The sequence below is a fragment of the Ursus americanus genome, chromosome 30, assembly GCF_024610735.1.
Source record: "Ursus americanus isolate L20-20 chromosome 30, mUrsAme1.1.p, whole genome shotgun sequence".
Lineage (NCBI taxonomy): Eukaryota > Metazoa > Chordata > Mammalia > Carnivora > Ursidae > Ursus > Ursus americanus.
Window position 1 is genome coordinate 20,672,637 of NC_142156.1, and position 19,587 is coordinate 20,692,223.

The following is a 19,587-nucleotide window of genomic DNA, read 5'->3' on the forward strand; positions in this document are numbered from 1 at the left end:
GTCTGGAGCGTGGGCTGGGGAGGTGTGGTGGTCATCCCGGGTATGTGGTGGCTTTTTTACTTCTCCTTGCACACCTGTCCTGCCCACCCCTGCCATTCCCTCCCTTTAAACAAGAGAACCCCTTCTTTTAAAGAGCTCCCCCTGGTATTTGCAGTGGAAATAAGTGCCCTCAAGCCAGGGATCAAATTTAGTTTACAAATAAGGTACTTTCTTCTTTTTTTTTTTAAATTTTATTTATTTGTTTGACAGCACGGGTGAGAGAGAGCACAAGCAGGGGGAGCGGCAGGCAGAGGGAGAGGGAGAAGCAGACTCCTTTGAGCAGGGATCCCGATGTGGGGCTCAATCCCAGGAACCCGGAATCATGACCTGAGCCGAAGGCAGACGCTTAACCGACTGAGCCCCCCAGGCGCCCCACAAATAGGGTGCCTTCTCCAGCAAGGTCCTAGATTGGCTGGTTATTGGCCTGGGGACTTCAGGGTCGCTGTGTTTTGTTTTCTGCATGTCTTCCTGATTCCTGCTCTCCCAGCCGAGTGCAGGTGCTCGTGGAGTTCTGCTTTGTGCTCGCTCAGGCATTCTCAGCAGACCCCATCCCTGCTGCATACGATCCCGGGTGAGGCCGCGAGGTGCCGCCAAGGGAGAGCACTCCCTGCTACTTCGTGCTCCAGTGAGCAGAGCCAAAGCAGCACGCATTAGCCCCGTCAGTGCTGAAGTTCCGAGAAGAGCTGCCTGCACAGCACATTTTGTCTTGGAACAGTGGGTTTGGGGTTGCTGGGTATTTATAGGATAGGAAATCACTGGGGGAGTGGGAATATGGGGGAAGTAATTACAAGGCTACCCAGTGAGGAGAGGAAAGAACCACTGGTAGGCATACATAACTTTAAGGAAAAGGGAAAAGCCAGATTTACACCAAAGAGAAATCAGGATGTTTGGAGAAGTGACACTTCGTGTTATAGAATCGAACGGCAGTTAACAGTCAGGAATTAAATATTTACATCAAAGACAACGGTCAGAGGAGTAATGTCTTTCCAGTAGTAAGTATGTTCAGATAATTTTCCCACCCCCAGGCAACACTGAGTCTTTGTCATATTCTTTTTTTTTTAAGATTTTATTTATATTAGGGAGAGATAGAGAGTGTGTAAGCAGGGGGAAGGGAGAGAAGATCCCAAGGGTGAGGGAGAGAGAGAGGATCCCAAGCAGATTCTGCACTGATCATGGAGTCCAGTGTGGGGCTCAATCCCAGGACCCTGAGACCATGACCTGAGCCAAAATCAAGAGTCAGAGGCTCAACTGACTGAGCCACCCTGGCGCCTTGGTCGTATTCATTTTCTGTTGCTGTGTAGCAAATTACCTGAACACCATGGCTTAAAATAGTAGACCCTAGTGTCTCACAGTTTCTGTGGGTTGTGTGTTCAGAAATGGCTTAGCAGGTGGTTCTGGCTTGGGAGCCTCTCATGAAGTTGCAGGGGCTGCATCATCTGAAGGACTGACCGAGGTGGGCAGATTCACATCCCACGTCTGTTGGCGGGAGGCCTGTTTCTCACCACGTGGCAGCTGGATCCCCCAGAGTGAGCTGCGGGAAGCTGCCGTGTCTTCTTTGACCGAGCCCAAGAAGTCACTGTTGTGTCCAGTGTATGTTGGTTCCCGGCTCGGGCCTCTTCCGTGTGGGCGGACCCACCTGAGAGCATGAGCAGTAAGGGAGGGTTCACTGGGCTCGTTGTGGAGGCCAGCTAGCACACCGTCCTGTTCCGTCATTGCTGTCTGTTAGGTGGAAATTCGTGTCTCGCTGTTGTCACGCGTGTTTCTTCAATAGCAAGGTTGATCATTCTGGCGTCTTAGGCTAACTTCCACATACACGCTCTTCTCTAGGAAGTTGAGTAAGCCCGTGTCTGTGTGAGGTTTCCAGGCACCTGTTTCTAACCTACATTTAAACCGTGTGAGTTCTCCTCCTTGTCTGTGACTGAGAACCTTTCTTTTAGGGTTGTGTCTACTGTCTGTCCCTTTTCTCTTCCCAGGGGAAGGCAAAGAGGAAATTGTGAAGGTGACGTTTGAAGAGTTGCGTCAACAAGTAGCTTTGTTTGCAGCAGCAATGAGGAAAATGGGTGTGAAACAAGGAGACCGGGTGGTCGGTAAGTGTTTTTGGTTCTTGTTGTGGTTTGGGGGGGAGACTGAGGCAGAGTGACCGGCTTGGAAGGTTGAGGCCACTCTTGGACAAGATGGCAGATTACATGCAGCCTTGTAGGACTTCAATGATCTGTGCTTGGTGGAGGCTAGATGCACAAGGAAGGTCATGGTGCAGGGAGAGTGCAGGGCAGTCCGGGCAGCAGGACAGCCTGTGCAAAGGCCCTGAGGCTCATGGGTGCAGGGCACCTGCAGGAGTGATAGGAGCGTGGTGGGCTGCGTGTGCAGTGCAGGCGGCGGGGCTGGCAGGGACTCTCCTTCTGGAAGGAACCAGGCTTGGACTCCTCAGACCTGAAAGGGAGGCCTGGCTCCTTCTCCCTCACTGAGTCCCCGCCTTCCTTTGTTCTCTCCTAATCGGGTGGTGAGTCATGCTTTCCCACTTAGAGGAATTCAGGTCTTTCTTAGAGTTTTCTTTTCACTTTGACTTCTGGAGAACGTTGAAAGGCCTGTATGTGGACCTGTTCTCCACCGCAAAGCACTGTAGTGAGTTTAGATGTGGGCGGGTGTGTCCCCAGGGGCAAGCAGGGGGAGATAAGAAGACTTATCGTCCATGCAGGCGGGGTGGTCGGGGTGCTAGCCCTCCTCCCCTGCCCCCATGGTGGTGGGACCGGGGCCACAGGGCAGGGTGGCAGCAGGAGAAGCCGCTGCTGGGCCTCTCCCGGGAGAGCTCGCTGCAAGTGGGCGTTCAGCGTATGTTTGCAGAGAGGGTGGCCTTATCATGTGTAAACCGAGTAAAGGGCTGTAGCTGTGTCCCCTCTGCTCGCACCTTAGTTGACCAGACCAAGATCGTAGGGACGCACCAAGTTGCCTCCCATCTTAGCCCTCGATGGGGTCTTCTCGTGGTTGCTCACTGCAGCGAGGTCCCTGCGGGCCCATGGAAGACCCACCACCACTCTCTCCCCGCACCTGGCTTTTGTTCTTTTGTTGTCCTTAGAGACCACCTGAAATCTTGGGATTATTTGTGTGCACACAGGCATCTGTCTGTCTGTCGTCTCGTACTAGAGGACAGGGGCTCTGTCTTCTGTTCACTGCCGCGTCTCAGTCCCCAGGGAGGCGGGCGCACAGCGGGTGTATGATGAATATTTGTGGAGTGAGCGAATGTGGGTGTGGGGCCCGTGGTCATAGCAGGCATTGCGTGGTCGAAGCCTCAGTATCTGGGGTTCTTCCAATTTAATCTACCCTTTCAAGGTCTAGAAAAGGATTGCAGAAGGTCCTTCTTCCAATTCTCATTAAAAAAAAAAAGTCTCTCTTTGAAGCACACGTTTTCTGAGAGAAGAAATGGGGAACCAGGTGTGTTGGGGAAGATGGCCGAGAGCCCTCCGGGGACACCGGACTCTGCTGAGTCGGGCCGGTACCTGGTGACCCGCCCTCATGAGTGTCGCAGCGTGGACACTAACTTGACCTGACCGTAGTTCCAGGCCGGGGGCTGTGTTTCCCTGAAGAGGGCATGAGGGAGTGACTCCCTGGAGAGGCTTGAGGGGCTCCCGAGACTGAGTTGGGGCTGCTCGTGGGGGGCTTCTCTTGTCTGTGACGTGCTCATCTCCTGGCCCTCTCAGTCCTCACCAAGTCTGGGTGTGCAGCCTCCCGGGGGTGGGTCCCGTCCTGCCCTGGGGACATGGCAGTTTACACACCTGTGCCAGGTGCTGGCTGCAGCCCTGCCCTCTGGGACGCTCCTGGCCCAGCAGGGAGATACAGTGAAGCCAAGGGAACGGGAGTCCTGACTGCTGTGGTCACGTAGGCAGCAGAGAGCAGAGGGGAGGGAAGCAGGGGGGAGAGCTGTGCTCAGGGCCCTAGCTGCTGGGACTTTGGGGCTTCTGTGGTCCCCGAGGGGCCATGCACGGGGGTCACTGGGCCGTGGCCCCCTGCTCCCTGCTGCCTTGTGCCTGCTCCTTTCCTCTGGAACACTTAGGATGATCTGTTTAATTGACCAGTCCCTCTGGCCACAAAGATTCTCTGCCTCTGTTGTCATAAAAGCTCAACCTCCTGCCAGATGGAGCGTCCGTGCTTTTTCTGTGCCCCTTACAGTCTCGTGACTGGCCTTGCTCACCGTCTTCGTTCCCCTGGAGCCTCTCCCTCCCTCCCCATCTGTCCACCTGTCTATCCATCTTTCCATCCATCCACCCATCCATCCAGCTGCCAGCCAGCCAGCTCACCAATATGAAGACCTTGATATGCAGGGCATGGTAAACGGTAAAGCAAAGAACAAGACAGGCAGAGCCCCTGCCCTCACGTGAGAACCAGATATAAAATTGCCAGTTATGACTATTAGATATAGGTGATTATTAAGGCTAATTTAGTGAGGGAAAAATAGAGTGTGCTTTGTGGGAACCAGCCAGGGAACCTCAGTTTATTGGGTGATCTCGGAGAAGTCCCTGAGACAGTTTCACTTGCATTAAGAGCTGAATGATGAGTTTGTAGAGTCAGGAAGGCCAATGTGTGTGGTAGAGTGTTCGGGCAGAGCAGACAGCCTGTGCAAAGGCCCCGGGGCAGGAGGAGTTTAGAACAACTGAAGAACCGAAAGAAGATTGTGATTGAACCCAGAGTGCGAGGTGGAGTGGAGGGACAGGAGGCTGGGGCCGGATCCTGCAAGGGCTGCAGGGATCACTTTGGTTAGGATGGGTCGGAGGGGGTGACAGTAGGACATGGACAGGCTGGCAGTAAGTGGTGAGGCCTTCTGAGTGGGAGATGTCCAGGCATTGGGGTGAGGTGGGGCTGGCCTCTCCCCACTCCTGCCCTGGCTCTCAGAGGTACGTTTTGGAGGTCCACCGCGTCCAACATACCCTGAACCCAAGCCTTTCTCCCTGTGCCCAATAACAGGTTATTTACCCAACGGTGTGCACGCCGTGGAGGCCATGCTGGCTGCAGCGAGCATCGGCGCCATCTGGAGCTCCACGTCCCCAGACTTCGGTGTGAACGTGAGTTGGGGTCCCCACTGAGTGCCCTGGGGGTGCGGCAGAAACATTCCTGTGTGATTTCCACAGGGAAGCACTTTGCCCACCTGACGTGTTGGGTAGGTGTGTGGGTGGCTGTGTTGTAGGACTGGCAGGGTTGGAAGGCAATGATGTCACCATGGCCTCCCATCTCACGGCTGGTGACATGAGAATGATGGGAGAGAAGGAGCCGGAAGGAGTGGAGTCTTGTTTTTCAATCTAAAAGTGAATGAGTCTTCCTTCTTTCTAATATTACTAATGTCCCGTCCATGTGTACGGACTGTGTTAGCGTGTGTTCTGTGTGACAGATGGCACTTGGAGATCTAGCTGCAGGGGCTGGTCATCTGCCCATGGATCTGTGACCACAGGAGTTGTTCTAATGTCTGTGTTCTGTAGACAGTCATCTGGGTTTGCTCACAGAAGTTCCCCCGAGGCCTCCCTGCCATTTCTGATCTCTTACGTGGATCTGTGCTTCGTGTGCTCTGTGCGGGAGGAGGGCGGGCCTCTTTGTCTCTGTGAACCGCGAAGGGACCCAGGACCTGGGCTGCCTCCAGCTACTAGAGTGACCCAGGCAGGGGCAGGAAGCTCGTGCTCAACCCCACCGTGGAGGATGAAGCAGCAGCAGAACAGGACTTACCCGGGGCCCCAGGGACCTTTCCTGCTTACAAAGCCTTGAGGACGAGGGGCCCTCAGGAACCACGCGGACAGACCCCAGTTACAGGACCCGGTGGGCATCCATGACCACTATCCACTCCTCCTAGCATCGGGCTGCTTCGCTCTCGGCACGGCCCCTGCTCCTGGCACTGGACCATGTGGCTCAGTGGCTGAAGGTTGGCCTGGCCGTGCCGACGGGGTGCCCCTGGGCCAGCTGTTTATCCTCATGTGCGAAATGGGCCGTGGGAAGAGAGGGCCCTGAAATGAGCGGGCCCGTGGTTGGCACACCTCGGCTGCAGGTTCGGCTGCTGGCGACGCTGGAGCTCAGCGCCCTGTGGTCAGTGTGTGTCTCGGCTGTAGAGTGGGTTTCCGGGTCTGAGCGTGAAGCTCGTGTCTGCCTTGGGGCTTACTGCTCTGGTAAAGGTGGTCCGGGTACATCTCATTGCCCCGGCGCCGTGGGAAGGAGGAACAGACGCGCTTCTCTGGCCCTGGGGCTTGGAGAAGTGAAGCGAGCGGCTGAGGCTGGGGTGAGGACCGAGCTCTGCTGAGTTCAGGGAGGGGTGGCCACCCCAGACCTCACCGCTTGGCGTGGTTTTCCTCCTGGGCCTTACCTGTGCCTGCTCGCCCCGTTGAGGACCACCCGGAGTCAACAAGTCTGACCTGAGACTGGAACTCTCCGTGTGGCCTCTCCAGTGCCCCAGGCCGTCCGCCAGCCTGTGTGAGCTGCTTGAGGCCAGCGGCATCCTCACGGAGGGTTCTGGAAGGCTGGGGCCGGTCCCCGGGCACTGTTCCCTCGGATCCCTCAGCAACCCTTGAGCTGCGTTGCTCAGAAGCAGGGCTGGGGAGGCAGTGCGGCGCGGTGGTTCCTGCCCGGCTTTGCTGCTTCCTGGCCGTGTCTTCAGTACACACTGGGGAGCTGGGGAGGATTGCGGACTTAATGCTTGCGTGGGGTTGGGGGCAGCACCGGACGCACCCACCCGGGTCAGTACGTGTGGGCTGTTATCCACAAGGTGGGTGGTTTTGAGTGACATCGGAGCTTTTGAGCCAGTCTGGAAGATGTCTGGAGAGCTGTGTGTGGTCCAGGGGGGCAGTCGTGGTCTGAAGACCTCCCGGAGAGCAGAGCTCCTGATGGCCCCGGTGGCGCGTCGTGCTTCAGGGTGCAGGTGGGAGGGGTAGGACACAGGCGAGCTGTTCTCGGCTGTTCCCCCGGATCATCGTCCTCTCCAGGCCGCTCTGCCGATGCCGGTGTGCACTAGATGGCAGCGTGGCTCCGCTCTCGCTCTCTCCGCAGCCTTGAGCCCGCCAGCTTCTGGGCAATCTCTCTGGCCTGATGGCCGGAGTCGGGGGAGAGCACCCCCTGCGGTCAGAAAACGAAGGCCAGCCGCCTTCCTGCTGAGATGCTTCCCTCGCCCTGAGTTCTGGGAAGCAATCCTCTGCATCCTGCTGGGCCTGTGTGCGATCCGTGCTGCTCACCACGCCTGCCGTGTGCCCCTCCTTCCACCTTTTCCGCTTGTCCTCACCCTCAGCTTGGGGCCCAGCACATTTGGGCATGGGGGTGTCGCCTGGCGGGGAGAGTGCTCTGTTTTCTGGGTCCCCAACCTTCCCGCCTCACCCAGACCTCCAGGTCCTGTGTTTTCCAGTATTTTGGTTTTTTTCTTTGTTTCGCTGTTCACCTTTGAGTCAGTGGCTTCTCCACAGACGTGCGGAGGGTCCGGCCTCTGACATCCACCCATCTGAGCCCCACGCCTGCTCCCTCATGGCATTTTCAGGTCGCTATGTGCGCAGAAGTAGGGCAGCCTTCCCGCCCCGGCTGGCTGTCCGCGTGACTCCACACCGGCTGCGGGTTTCCACGCCTCATTGGTTGCTAAGCGCTGTATTCAGGTCAGACGCACCGTCACAGGTGTGCCTGTGTCACTGCCGTAGGAAGGCAGCTGTGGTGTGAGCGGCTCTCCTGGGCCGGCTCGCGCCAGCAGCTGGTTTCGGCTCGGAGGGCTTGATCTGTGCTTCACCAGCCCGGACGGCGTCCCCTGGGGCCTCTGAGTCTGTCCGTGTCTGGGCCCAGACCTCTGATTCGGAAGCGCTGTGGTCTTTGCTGTGTGTTGGCTGTCACCGTGGCGGAGAGCTCTGTGCCGTCTGAGCCCCAGGCCCCTGGTGGGCCGGGTCCTTTCATCCGAAGTTTGTTGCCTCCTTTCATAGGGGAGGGCCGGAGAGGTGTTAGATGTCACCAAGACATCTCTGCTGCCTTCCAGGGCTCCCCCAGTCCCGCTCTGTGCAGCGCCTCCCGGATCCGAGGTTGTCCCACAGGCCCTTCCCTTCCCCAAGCCTTGCCCCTGGCACCCTCTGTCTGGGAACAGCCTCGCTGTCTGGGAACAGCCTCGCTGCCTGTGTTGCTCTTCCTCCTCCTTTTTTTTTTTTTTTTTTTTTTAAGATTTTATTTATTTATGTGACAGAGAGACAGCCAGCGAGAGAGGGAACACAGCAGGGGGAGTGGGAGAGGAAGAAGCAGGCTCCTAGTGGAGGAGCCTGATGTGGGACTCGATCCTGGTACGCCGGGATCACGCCCTGAGCCGAAGGCAGACGCTTTAACGACTGCGCTACCCAGGCGCCCCAAGCTCTTCCTCCTCCTGCTTCAGTCTGCCCAGGATCCAGCCCTGTTCTCTGCTGCTGCCCTTTGGTTTCCTGCCCCACGGGCGAGTCTTCCCTAATGGAGGTGGCACCAGGATTAAGAGCCCCAGCTTGCAGCTCAGCTGTGCCACTGGCTGGTTGGGATCGCTGGGCGAATTAGGCTGGTGCTGTCTCCTCGAGGATGTGGAGTTGTCCTGGGGGTGCACAGGCCAAGCGTGTGAGGGCTTGTAGCCAGCCAGAGTGGGGCCCGGCACACATCACTCGGTACGTGGTAAGGGCTTTTTATTGGCAAAAAGTTTCTTCCCAGATAAACCAGCAACTCTCAGCCCATCTTAGAATCCTGAGCTTTCAGGATATTATTTATTTTGCTACACTGAGTGTGTACATCACCGCTGTGCTTTTTATCCACCTAATGGTTTTCCTGGTGATCCGCATGAATTTTCTGCGTAGCTTTTCCCCTTGCGTGCACAGACGAGTCACCTGGGTCTTTACACCTCTCCCTTCTGGTTCCCACCTCCCTGCAGTGTTGAAGACTGGGATTTTCTAGACCAATGGAACAGAACAGAGAACCCAGAAATGGACCCTCAGCTCTTTGGGCAACTAATATTTGATAAAGCAGGAAAAAACATCCGGTGGGAAAAAGACAGTCTCTTCAATAAATGGTGCTGGGAAAATTGGACAGCTACATGCAAAAGAATGAAACTTGACCACTCTCTCACACCATACACAAAAATAAACTCCAAATGGATGAAAGACCTCGATGTGAGACAGCAATCCATCAAAATTCTAGAGGAGAACATAGGCAGCAACCTCTATGACATCGGCCACAGCAACCTTTTTCATGACACATCCCCAAAGGCAAGAGAAACAAAAGATAAAATGAACTTATGGGACTTCATCAAGATAAAAAGCTTCTGCACAGCCAAGGAAACAGTCAAAAAAACTAAGAGGCAGCCCACGGAATGGGAGAATATATTTGCAAATGACACTACAGATAAAGGACTGGTATCCAAGATCTACAAAGAACTTCTCAAACTCAATACACGAGAAACAAATAAACAAATCAAAAAATGGGCAGAAGATATGAACAGACACTTTTCCAATGAAGACATACAAATGGCTAACAGACACATGAAAAAAGGTTCAAAATCATTAGCCATCAGGGAAATTCAAATCAAAACCACACTGAGATACCACCTTACGCCAGTTAGAATGGCAAAAATAGACAAGGCAAGAGACAACAATTGTTGGAGAGGATGTGGAGAAAGGGGATCCCTCCTACATTGTTGGTGGGAATGCAAGTTGGTACAGCCACTCTGGAAAACAGTGTGGAGGTCCCTTAAAAAGTTAAAAATTGAGCTACCCTATGATCCAGCCATTGCACTACTGGGTGTTTACCCCAAAGATACAGATGTAGTGAAGAGAAGGGCCCTATGCACCCCAATGTTCATAGCAGCAATGTCCACAATAGCTAAATTGTGGAAGGAGCTGAGATGCCCTTCAGCAGATGACTGGATTAAGAAGTGGTCCAGGGGCGCCTGGGTGGCACAGCGGTTAAGCGTCTGCCTTCGGCTCAGGGCGTGATCCTGGCGTTATGGGATCGAGCCCCACATCAGGCTCCTCCGCTAGGAGCCTGCTTCTTCCTCTCCTACTCCCCCTGCTTGTATTCCCTCTCTCGCTGGCTGTCTCTATCTCTGTGGAATAAATCAATAAAATCTTTAAAAAAAAAAGTTCTGGTCCATATATACAATGGAATATTACTCAGCTATCAGAAAGAACGAATTCTCAACATTTGCTGCAACATGGACGGCACTGGAGGAGATAATGCTAAGTGAAATAAGTCAAGCAGAGAAAGACAACTATCATATGATTTCTCTCATCTATGGAACATAAGAACTAGGATGATCAGTAGGGGAAGAAAGGGATAAAGAAAGGGGGGGTAATCAGAAGTGGGAATGAAGCATGAGAGACTATGGACTATGAGAAACAAACTGAGGGCCTCAGAGGGGAGGGGGGTGGGGGAATGGGATAGGCTGGTGATGGGTAGTAAGGAGGGCACGTATTGCATGGTGCACTGGGTGTTATACGCAACTAATGAATCATCGAGCCTTACATCGGAAACCGGGGATGTACTGTATGGTGACTAACATAATATAATAAAAGATCATTAAAAAAAAAAAAAAAGACTGGGATTTTCTTGGGAAATCATGGCTTCACTGCTTGTGCTCTTGGAGTAAACCGGGTGTTGATCGTGAACTGCTGGCCTTGGACTGATGCACAAAGGAACGGAAGGGCTGTTCCAGGCGGTGCCTTCCCAGGCGCCCTGTTTGTGGATGAAGAGGGCTCCACCCTGATCTGCCCTTGGGGGAGACCTGGCTTTTCCCTGTCACCCGTGGGAGAACACTCAGATTGTGTGGAGCGTGTCTCGAGGCCACACCTGTCAGTTTCCATCAGTTCACGTCAGTTCCAGAAACAAGCTGTTGCCTGCATGGGAGGGATGCCTTCTTTCAGAGAGAGAGGTGTGCTTGGCAGGATGGCGGGTTCCATGTGCGGTATAAACAGACATGTGGCTGTGGTGAGCCTGCCTCTTACATTTATTTATTTATTTTTAAAGATTTTATTTATTTATTTGACAGAGAGAGAGGCAGTGAGAGAGGGAACACAAGCAGGGGGAGTGGGAGAGGAAGAATCAGTCTTCCTGCTGAGTGGGGAGCCCGATGCAGGGCTTGTTCCCAGAGTGCTGGGATCATGACCTGAGCCGAAGGCAGACGCTTAACGACTGAGCCACCCAGGCGCCCCTATTTATTAAAAAAGATTATTTGTAGTGGGAGGAGGGGCAGAGAGAGAGAGAGTGTGTTCCAAGCAGACTCCTGGCTGAGTGTGGAGCCCGACCTGGGGCTCGGTCGATCCCATGCCCGATGAGATCACGACCTGAGCCGAAATCAAGCTTCGGACGCTCAACCACCTGAGCCACCCAGGCGCCCCGAGTTTAAATGGGGCTTATTTATTAGTGTACACGTCTATAGGGTCGTGCATTTCGTGGGCAAAAAGTACCACTTGGAGGATTCACGTGCCTCCTCAGTCGGGGATTGGGAGGAACCAGGATATGGAAGTGCTCTGCAGTGCGAGTTGTCTTTTTGGAAGGCGAGTCGTCCGTCCGGTACGCTGGAGGAGCTGTGTTCGAGGCTCTTTCTGCGAATTGGGGAATTTTCTCTTCAAGTGCCAGGACTTGCCCCACAATTTCTCTGTCTTATGAACTTGTGTTTTGCTATTTCAGCGTATGTTGTACGTCCTTTTGGTATTTCTTTATGTCGAGGCTTTCCTGGAAGTGACGTTCACATCTCAGGCGCAAGTTGTGGTTTGCTGGGCTTTCTTCGTTGGCCATGGCAGACAGGGACACAGGAGTGAGGCTGGCGCCCGGTTCTAGCTGCTTCTCTCCCTCAACACGGTCCCGTTGGGTGCTGAAGGTGTTTGCCTTTTGCGTGACTGATGGCGACCACCCTTTCTTTCCACTTGCAGGGTGTTCTGGACCGCTTTTCTCAAATCCAGCCGAAGCTCATCTTCTCCGTGGAGGCCGTCGTGTACAACGGCAAAGAGTACAGCCACATGGACAAGCTGCAGCGGGTGGTGAAAGGTGTGTAGCTCTCCCGGGTCTGAGCTGGCGTGGCAGGGCGCAGGGTGCGGGAGTCCGCGGGGTCACCAGGGCCCCGTGTCGCCCATCCCTTGGTTGCGTTACACGTGGTAAGAAACGTAACCCTTGAGTATGTTGTGGCCTGTAAGCCTGTGTTCCCCCTGCCCTCCCTCAGGACTTCCAGACTTGAAAAAGGTGGTGCTGATACCTTACATTGCCTCAAAAGAGAAGATAGACATTTCCAAGATTCCAAATAGGTAAGCCAGCCACGTGCCGATCGCTGGTTCCGGGTAGAACCCACCGGAAGTCCCAGTGGGTAGTGGATTCTGTGAATCCTTTCGCTGGGTGGTGTAGCATTTTAGAGGAGCGGGAGGTTTTGGTTAAAAATTACAGTTCGTAGATGGGCACCCAAGGCCCCAGAGTGAATCCCCCGAGGCCACACAGCCGCTTAGTGGTGGAACTGAGAGCCCAGGAGGACTCTGTTTCTCTCTGCTATGCCTTTGAAGCGTCAGGTCAAGCCCAGCTCCCTGATGAAATGGAAATTATCACAAGCACGTGTGTGTGTGTGGTTGTGTGTGTGTGTGTATGCACGTATGTGCACAATAAACACACACACGTGTATGTATTTCCCCTTTAGAAACTTTTCTTTGTCCCTATTGCTAATAGTGTCTTCCTCTGTTTTTCTGACATTTATAAGCTGTTCACCACACACCTTAAGTACCAGATAGTATCGTGAGCAGTTTATTTGGAATAGGAATTAAGGAAGTGGGTTATGGTTTGCTCACAGTTGAATGTGTCTCCAAATTCTTGGAGTTATACTTCTTTCCCCTTCCTTGAAACTGTCATGGGGGAGAGTTCCGAGGTCAGATGTGTTTACTCCCTTTGGTCCTGTGGGGGTCCTTGTGTCCCCTGTGGGAGGACAGGGAAGAGATTGCAGGGGTCTTTTTATTGGGGCAGACAGCCGACACATGGCTTGGTGTTTTTGTGCAGGTTGCTTTCTAGGGCTGCTGAGGGGAGGACGTCTAGGTGCTGTGCTCCAGGGGTGGCAGTCGTGTGGGAGGGACCAGACCCACCTGCAGGGAGGGCGAGCTGTGACCACTGGGCCCGTAGACACAACCATGCCCCTTGAGAGGGGGGACAGGAAGTGCCTAGGGGCTGAGAGAAGGGCTACGGGGTCTGGGAGAGGTGGCACCGGAGGTGACCTTGAGAGATGATCAGGGTTTGGGGACAGCTGCCTGTGCTCGGATTCCAGAGGACAGAGGGTGCTGCTGGCAAAGTGACTCTTCCCAGAGGGCTGGGGTCTCAAAACAGACTGCTCGGGTTCAGATGTCAGCTCTGTGACCCCGTGTAAGGGGTTCACCTGTCTGTGCCTGGGGTTCCCCATCTGTAAAATGGGGGTGATAACAGCACTTTCTTCACAGCCTGGCTGTGAGCATTCAGTAAGTTAATGCCGGGCCAAGGGCACTCAGTGTAGCCCCTGGCAGTCCCTCTGTCATGGTGAGTGGCGGATAGCCGCCAGCTGCAGTGGGCCCCGTTCCACAGAGCCTCTGGGTCAGGATGTGCAGGCCCTTACGGCGCTTGGGTCGTCCCTGAGACTGTGGGAGCCCTGCCAGCCTTGATGAATGACAGCCAGATGACGAGCCCTGGTCCCATTTTCTCACTGCGCACGCAGCTCCCCTGCCTTTCTTTCGGGGGCCGTGACACACACAGGCTGGGAGGAAGACCAGACGGGCTCGCTGGCCCCACGGTGGCCTGACTTTTATCCTTCTGAATGTGTTCATCGGCCGTTGATATGGAACGAGAGCATCCTGTAGAATCACGTTAGCCACTTCATTTAGCCTGGTATAATGCAAGAGCTCCCGCCGTCCCGCTCTGGGAATTAGAGCTCCGCTGCATTTGGTCTTTGATTGCTGGATGCCATAGATAAACGACCAACAAGAACGCGCCCGGGCCGGAGACCTGGGCTGGGGTGGGGGACCGCCACGTGGGATTTTCACTTCTAGAAGAGCAACAAAAGTGATTGCTACTTACTGTGACTTATAGACCGTTTGGAAGAAAAGGTTTTTCTCTGTGTGAAGTATCCGATTAGATTGGGCACTTTGTATAAATGGGACTCGAAGGGGAGGTGGAGGTGGAATGGGGCTTTCGTTGGCTGGAAAGTTCCACAGTGAATACTTTTCCTGACACTCTGGAGCAGAAGGCTTTGTTTGTTTACCGCTCAGAGTTGAATTATTCTGGATGCGCTTTTTAAACCTCTGCACCTCCCCCACGAGACGTCCTCATCCTTAAGGATGCCTTCCCATGCAAGATAGCGCGTTCTCCCCTTTCGTGTGTGTGCATTTGTGTTTCAGAGTAATTACCCTTAGCAAATTGCTGTGGGCTGAGTTTAACTGATTCTCCCCCTTTCTTGAAAGGAAGTTCCATTTGTCAAATTGGCAAGTTTTTTTTTTTTCCCCCTCCTCCCTTTTAAGCCAACAGAAGGATAGGGCCAGGATCAGTATTCCTGCTCATCTCAACACAGAAAAAGCACCTCTCCCAAGAGGGCCTGTGGCTTCAGCTGCCCTGCTTCCGCTCAGAAAACGAATCTGTTCGCCTTCCTCTTTCGCTGGCGTTTGGCCACATGCATTGGCGCTTTATGTCAGCTTTGGGGGCAGATTTCTTAGGTGGTAGTCAGTGACTGGACTTAATCTTATTTGTTTCTGGATAGAGGTTTGTACCTAGCTCTTGTCCTCCTCCGGGCGTAGTTTCCAGTGGTAATGCATGATACATTTGCCTGGAAGTGTCTCTGTCGTAGAAACTGGTCTTCGGGTCTCGGCCCACCGTCTCGCCCCGACTTTCTGTGGAGGAGCTCAGGAATCTGGTACCTCCCTCCCCTCCCTGCCCCTCACAGGGGGCCGCGCAGATGGGAGTTGGACTCCCAACCTCCTTCCCCGGAGTTTGCGTGCGAAGGGGATGTGGTAACTGTAAACGATCCTTCAGCACAGTGCTTCTTAAATACTCCGAAGAGTCTCAGAAGAGACGGCCCTTGGCCCTGTCAGCATGCTACTAAAGCAGCTTGGAATCTTCGCTCGTTCAGTTCGGTTCCCTTCAATTAGCGTGAATTCGAATTCATAAAGATTTGACTTCTCCCCTCCCTCACCGAAAGCTTCCAAACAAGGTTCATTTTCCCCGGAAATCCTACAAGGCAGCAGTAGGGGGCAGCGCACGGCCATGTCTAGCCTGGGAAGCCCCGCAGATGCAGCCCAGGATTCGGGAATGTTCACTGTCTGTTTCTGTGTGTTTTGCCCCCAGTGTGTTTCTGGATGAGTTTCTCGCAACCAGGAAAGGCGAGCAGGCCCCACAGCTGGAGTTCGAGCAGCTGCCCTTCAGCCACCCGCTCTTCGTTATGTTTTCGTCGGGCACGACCGGGGCGCCCAAGTGCATGGTGCATTCTGCTGGGGTATGTCTCTCCACCCTCTGTCTGCTCCCTTGGGGACTCCCAGCTGGTAAAAACAACCATCCGAGTCTGCGCCCCAAACACCCACCCCAGCCAGACTGCACCCCCTCCCCAGACACTCTGTCATGCAGTCCCTCTTCAATAAGGTGGGGGTAGCATGGAGATCTGAGCCTAGGTACTCAGAGCTGCTGTTCCAGGTGCTCGTTTTCCAGGGGCTGCTGTGGTGCCTGTCACCTCTGTGATGGGTGCGGAGGCCCCACAGTGCCTCCAAGGCAGGGCGTGTACTCGGCCGGGGCCCTGTAGGTGCTTGTGAGCACGGTGGGTGGGCCCTCCCGGCATTGCACAAAGAAGGAGGGAGAGCCTGGACCACAGCAGCCATGAGCGCTTCAGGGGTTGGGGAGGTGCTGGTGTGGGTGCGTGAGGCCGTCGTGTTAGAACTGTGTGTGGATGTGAGGGTGTGCTCCATGGCGTGGTCACACAGAGCTGCCTGTGGGCTGTGGTCGAACACCGGGAAAGCTCCTGGGTCATGTTGTAAAGTGCGAGTAGCTGAGAAAAGCTCACCAGGCTGCAGTCATCGGCTCGGGCCGTCGTCCCCAAGCACCACGGGCTGGCGGCTTGAACAAGAGCCACGTGCCTCTCATGGGTCCCGGGCTGGAAGTCTGAGATTGGGGGTCCAGGGTTGGGTTCTGCTGAGGCCTCTTTCCTTGGATTGCAGACGGCTGCCTTCTCCCTGTGCCCTCACTCGGTCTTTCCTCGGTGCGCATCCCTGGGCGTCGTGTTTTGTCCGAATTCCCTCTTTTGTGAGGACATCAGTCAGATTGGATTAGGACCTGCCCTGGTGGGCTCTCTGACTTCATCACCTCTGTAATCACGTTCGGAGGTCTTGAAGCCTCAGGGCTTCAACACAGACTTTGGGGACCCCCAGTTCAGCCACAACACATACCCCTTTTTTTCCCGCCCAGCTCTACTGGACTTTTTGACTTTACTGAAATAATGCTTTGCTACTAAGTGTGAGATTTTATCCATATTGATTAGTGATGTTACCCTTCTATGCTAGAAACAATCGCGAGCCTGTGGGAAAGCCGCTGGCATAGCACGATGGGCTCCACGGGCGCGTCAGCTGCTCTCTGCCCACGTTGATGTTCTCAGCATCCGTTCCTGACGTTTTCTGAAAAGACTTCTGCGTGGCCTCTGTCTCTGTGTGCACACGCATGCTCTTTTGCTTTCTGCTGACCCCCTTGCGAGTGAATTGCTGAGTGCGGCCCTTCACCCCAAGCACTTCAGCACGCGTCTCCCGAGAACTAACCCCACAAACCCCTCGTCCGGTCGTCGTGTTCAGGAAGGTGGGCGTCCATATGATACGGTCACGTGACGAGCGGCCCCTGTTCGGGTGCTTGTACTCCCCCAAAGACCTCCTGAGCAGCAGCCTGCTGTCCGCAGCATCCGTGGCCCGGAGCCGCCCCTCAGCCTGCCTTCGCCTGTCGAGACATAGGCATTTGGGGAGCGCAGCTGCTAGTCTTGCGGACTGGCTCCCTGGAGTCCTTGGATGCGTCCTGCTGCTTCGATCTGGCGGACGCCTTCTGGAAGTGATGATGTGTGTTTCTCCGTACCTCCGGTCAGGAGGCACCGACGTCCGTTTACTTCATACTTGTCATCTAACCAGACATCTAACCTTCAGAGAGACCGTTCCTCATGCATTTGGTACCTTTCTACGACCGTGATCCCTCCTGGCCTCCTCTTGTCATCCTGCCTCGCTCCTGCCCGTGATGGGAAAGCTTCTTTCTGACTCAGGCACAGTCCCTGTCTAGAACTCGGACGTCTCCTGGGCCGGTCTGGGAGCCAGCCGCCTCCCTGTGCTCCGTGCTCATGGCGGTCCTTCCAGATGCCCTGGGCTTGCCTGGCCGGCTCTGCAGCTCTCTCCAGACCTGCTGTCCCACTTGTCCCTCAGTTGGCTGAGCCTGGACGGCGGAGAAACACTGGCAGGCTCTTGGTCAAACCTGTCGTAGCCTTCTCTCCTCCCCCTGCTCAGAAGAAGGGGATTATCCGACAGGAGAAAGCCCCTGTTCACAGACGGCTTTTTAGCTATTGCTTGATAAGATGGTGGCATTTGAAAATCAAATATGAAATTTCTTTTATTCTAGTTCATTTAGCTTTTACAGATGTTCCCTATGCCTGGAAGCAGTCTGAATCCCTTCCATAAAAAGGGGACATTTACATTTGAATCATTTTAAAGCCTTTTACAGCTTTTCGCAGAGCGTTTCCATCAGAATGGGGAAAGGAGTTAGCTGGGCTCCATTATTACCTGGATTTGGATTCGCTGGAGGTCTGATCACAGGTTACTACACAGTGACTTCTCGGGAAGCCACGGGGCAGGAGAGAGGGGGACCCCAGGGGGCTGAAGGCTTTATCTCTGCCAGTAACACCGGCCAAACCAAGTTGAACCTCCTTTTCCTAGGAGTGAGTTGACCTTGTTGTTCAAACCATCCTGTTTCATTAAATCAAGTTGGGTGTGTGCAGAGTCTAAGATGTCATTTGCTGTGGTTGCTGGAATCACATTTTCCATGGAGAGGGGAGCTCTTGTCCGCCTGGTCACCGGCCCGTTAACGAGCTATAAGAGAGCGTTTTTAGAAACCTTGTAGACAAGGGTGGGGTATGTGTGGCAAAACAACAGACATTTTAGGAAAAAACTGAAATGTCTAACTGCACTTGTATTTTTAGTGCTTTTTGCATAGTGAATGTCACTTTTTTAGGCGAGGAACATAAAAATGTATTAGATATAATGTGGCTTGCTCATAAAATCATCATGCCTGGTATATTTAGAGTATGGAAAAGTCAGGAAAAATCGTACTTATTCTGTCTTCCCTGGGCTCTTACATCTCCAGAGAAGTGACTAAGCATCTTGCCTGTTCTGCTCAAGAGTCCCGTCAACAGGAACCTTGGAGACAGCGGGGCCGAGGGCCACAGCGAGGGGACGGAGGGCTGCCCCCCCACTTTATTGGGGTGCTGTTCCTGGTTTGCAGGCTTGTGCTTTCCGAGTCGACAAGAGGTCTCAGAAAGCAGCTTCCCTCTTCTTTCTATGAAATTAAATTCCTCTTTTTGCTTGAGATGCACAAAGTCATGTTGCCCATACTTCCTTCTCTCAGACTCAGCCATAAATACTTAAAAATTAAGAGCAAAACTATTGCTGCGAATTAAGGTTCATTCAGAGAGATTCTTGAGAGAGAAGCAAAGCCGGGCTCGTTTTGTGCTGCCTGAGAGGGGAGGAGCAGGCGAACAGATGTAGGGTTATAAATAGGCCAGGCTCGGAGCCGACCGCACCGATGAAGAAACAGGTCTGAACCAAATGACGATTTTAAGGAAAAACACGGGAGGGGGATTTGCTGCAGGCCCCTGTAGTCAGGGAGCCCCTGGTCCTGTCAGTGGACTTGACGTGTGAATGTTTCATGCTCACTGCGAGAGTTCCTGAAGCAATGTTGTCCCCAGGCGGATGCCCCCCCCCCCCCGACTCCGAGGGAGAGTGCTGTGTCATGCAATTTCGCTCCCAAGCTTGTGACCCCCTCGGGTGGGGGGCTGTTCCCGACCCTCATGTTGCATGCTCCATAGAGCCACCGGAGACCCGGCATCTGCAGGTGGCCTTTTGGATCCTCAGAAAGGTCCTGTGCTGGGGTCTGCCCAGCCCCCGAGCGTCTGTGGTCCCTGCTGCTCCCCGCGGACCTGGTGACGGCCTCCGTTCCAGGCATGCGCTGGAGCAGGAGACTGTTGGGTAGGGTTGTTTCCATTGGGCTTTGAAAGGGATCCTCTCCCCCTGCTGGCTTGTTTTTATTTCTCTTGGGTACGACTTGTGATACGTGGATCCTGGCTTCAGCCCCGATAGTCCCTAAACAACGGGGGCCCGTTGCCACCAGCCGGGTAGTCCCATCTGTGGAGCGGACTGAAGTATGGTGGCCGCCCTCTGCAGGGGCCTCCGAGGGGCAGTGCCCCCTGTAGCCTCGGGATCGTGTATGAGATCCACGCACAGATGGGAGCACCGAGGCCGAGAGACGCTAAGTGGCTGGTGCAGGGCCCCTTGCTCTGCCCTCCGCGCGGTGCTTGGAGATGGGGTGCTCCCGCCCCCCGTGAGCTGCAGACAGACA

General features: G+C 54.3%; 1 protein-coding gene across 9 annotated transcripts in view; it reads left to right on the forward strand.

Annotated features, from left to right (window-relative positions):
• The window catches only part of AACS (acetoacetyl-CoA synthetase), a 57,712-nt gene that overhangs the window by 12,368 nt on the left and 25,757 nt on the right, over positions 1–19,587 (forward strand). For all 9 annotated transcript variants that reach the window (XR_006776373.2, XM_087857432.1, XM_045779079.2 and 6 more), the window contains 5 exons: positions 2,013–2,126; positions 4,996–5,093; positions 11,907–12,021; positions 12,194–12,275; positions 15,310–15,457. Coding sequence is in view for 8 of the 9 variants with exons in the window: in XM_087857432.1 (XP_087713558.1) it covers positions 2,013–2,126; positions 4,996–5,093; positions 11,907–12,021; positions 12,194–12,275; positions 15,310–15,457 (557 nt within the window). In the remaining variant the exon portion in view is untranslated. The remainder of the gene's footprint in view (positions 1–2,012; positions 2,127–4,995; positions 5,094–11,906; positions 12,022–12,193; positions 12,276–15,309; positions 15,458–19,587) is intronic.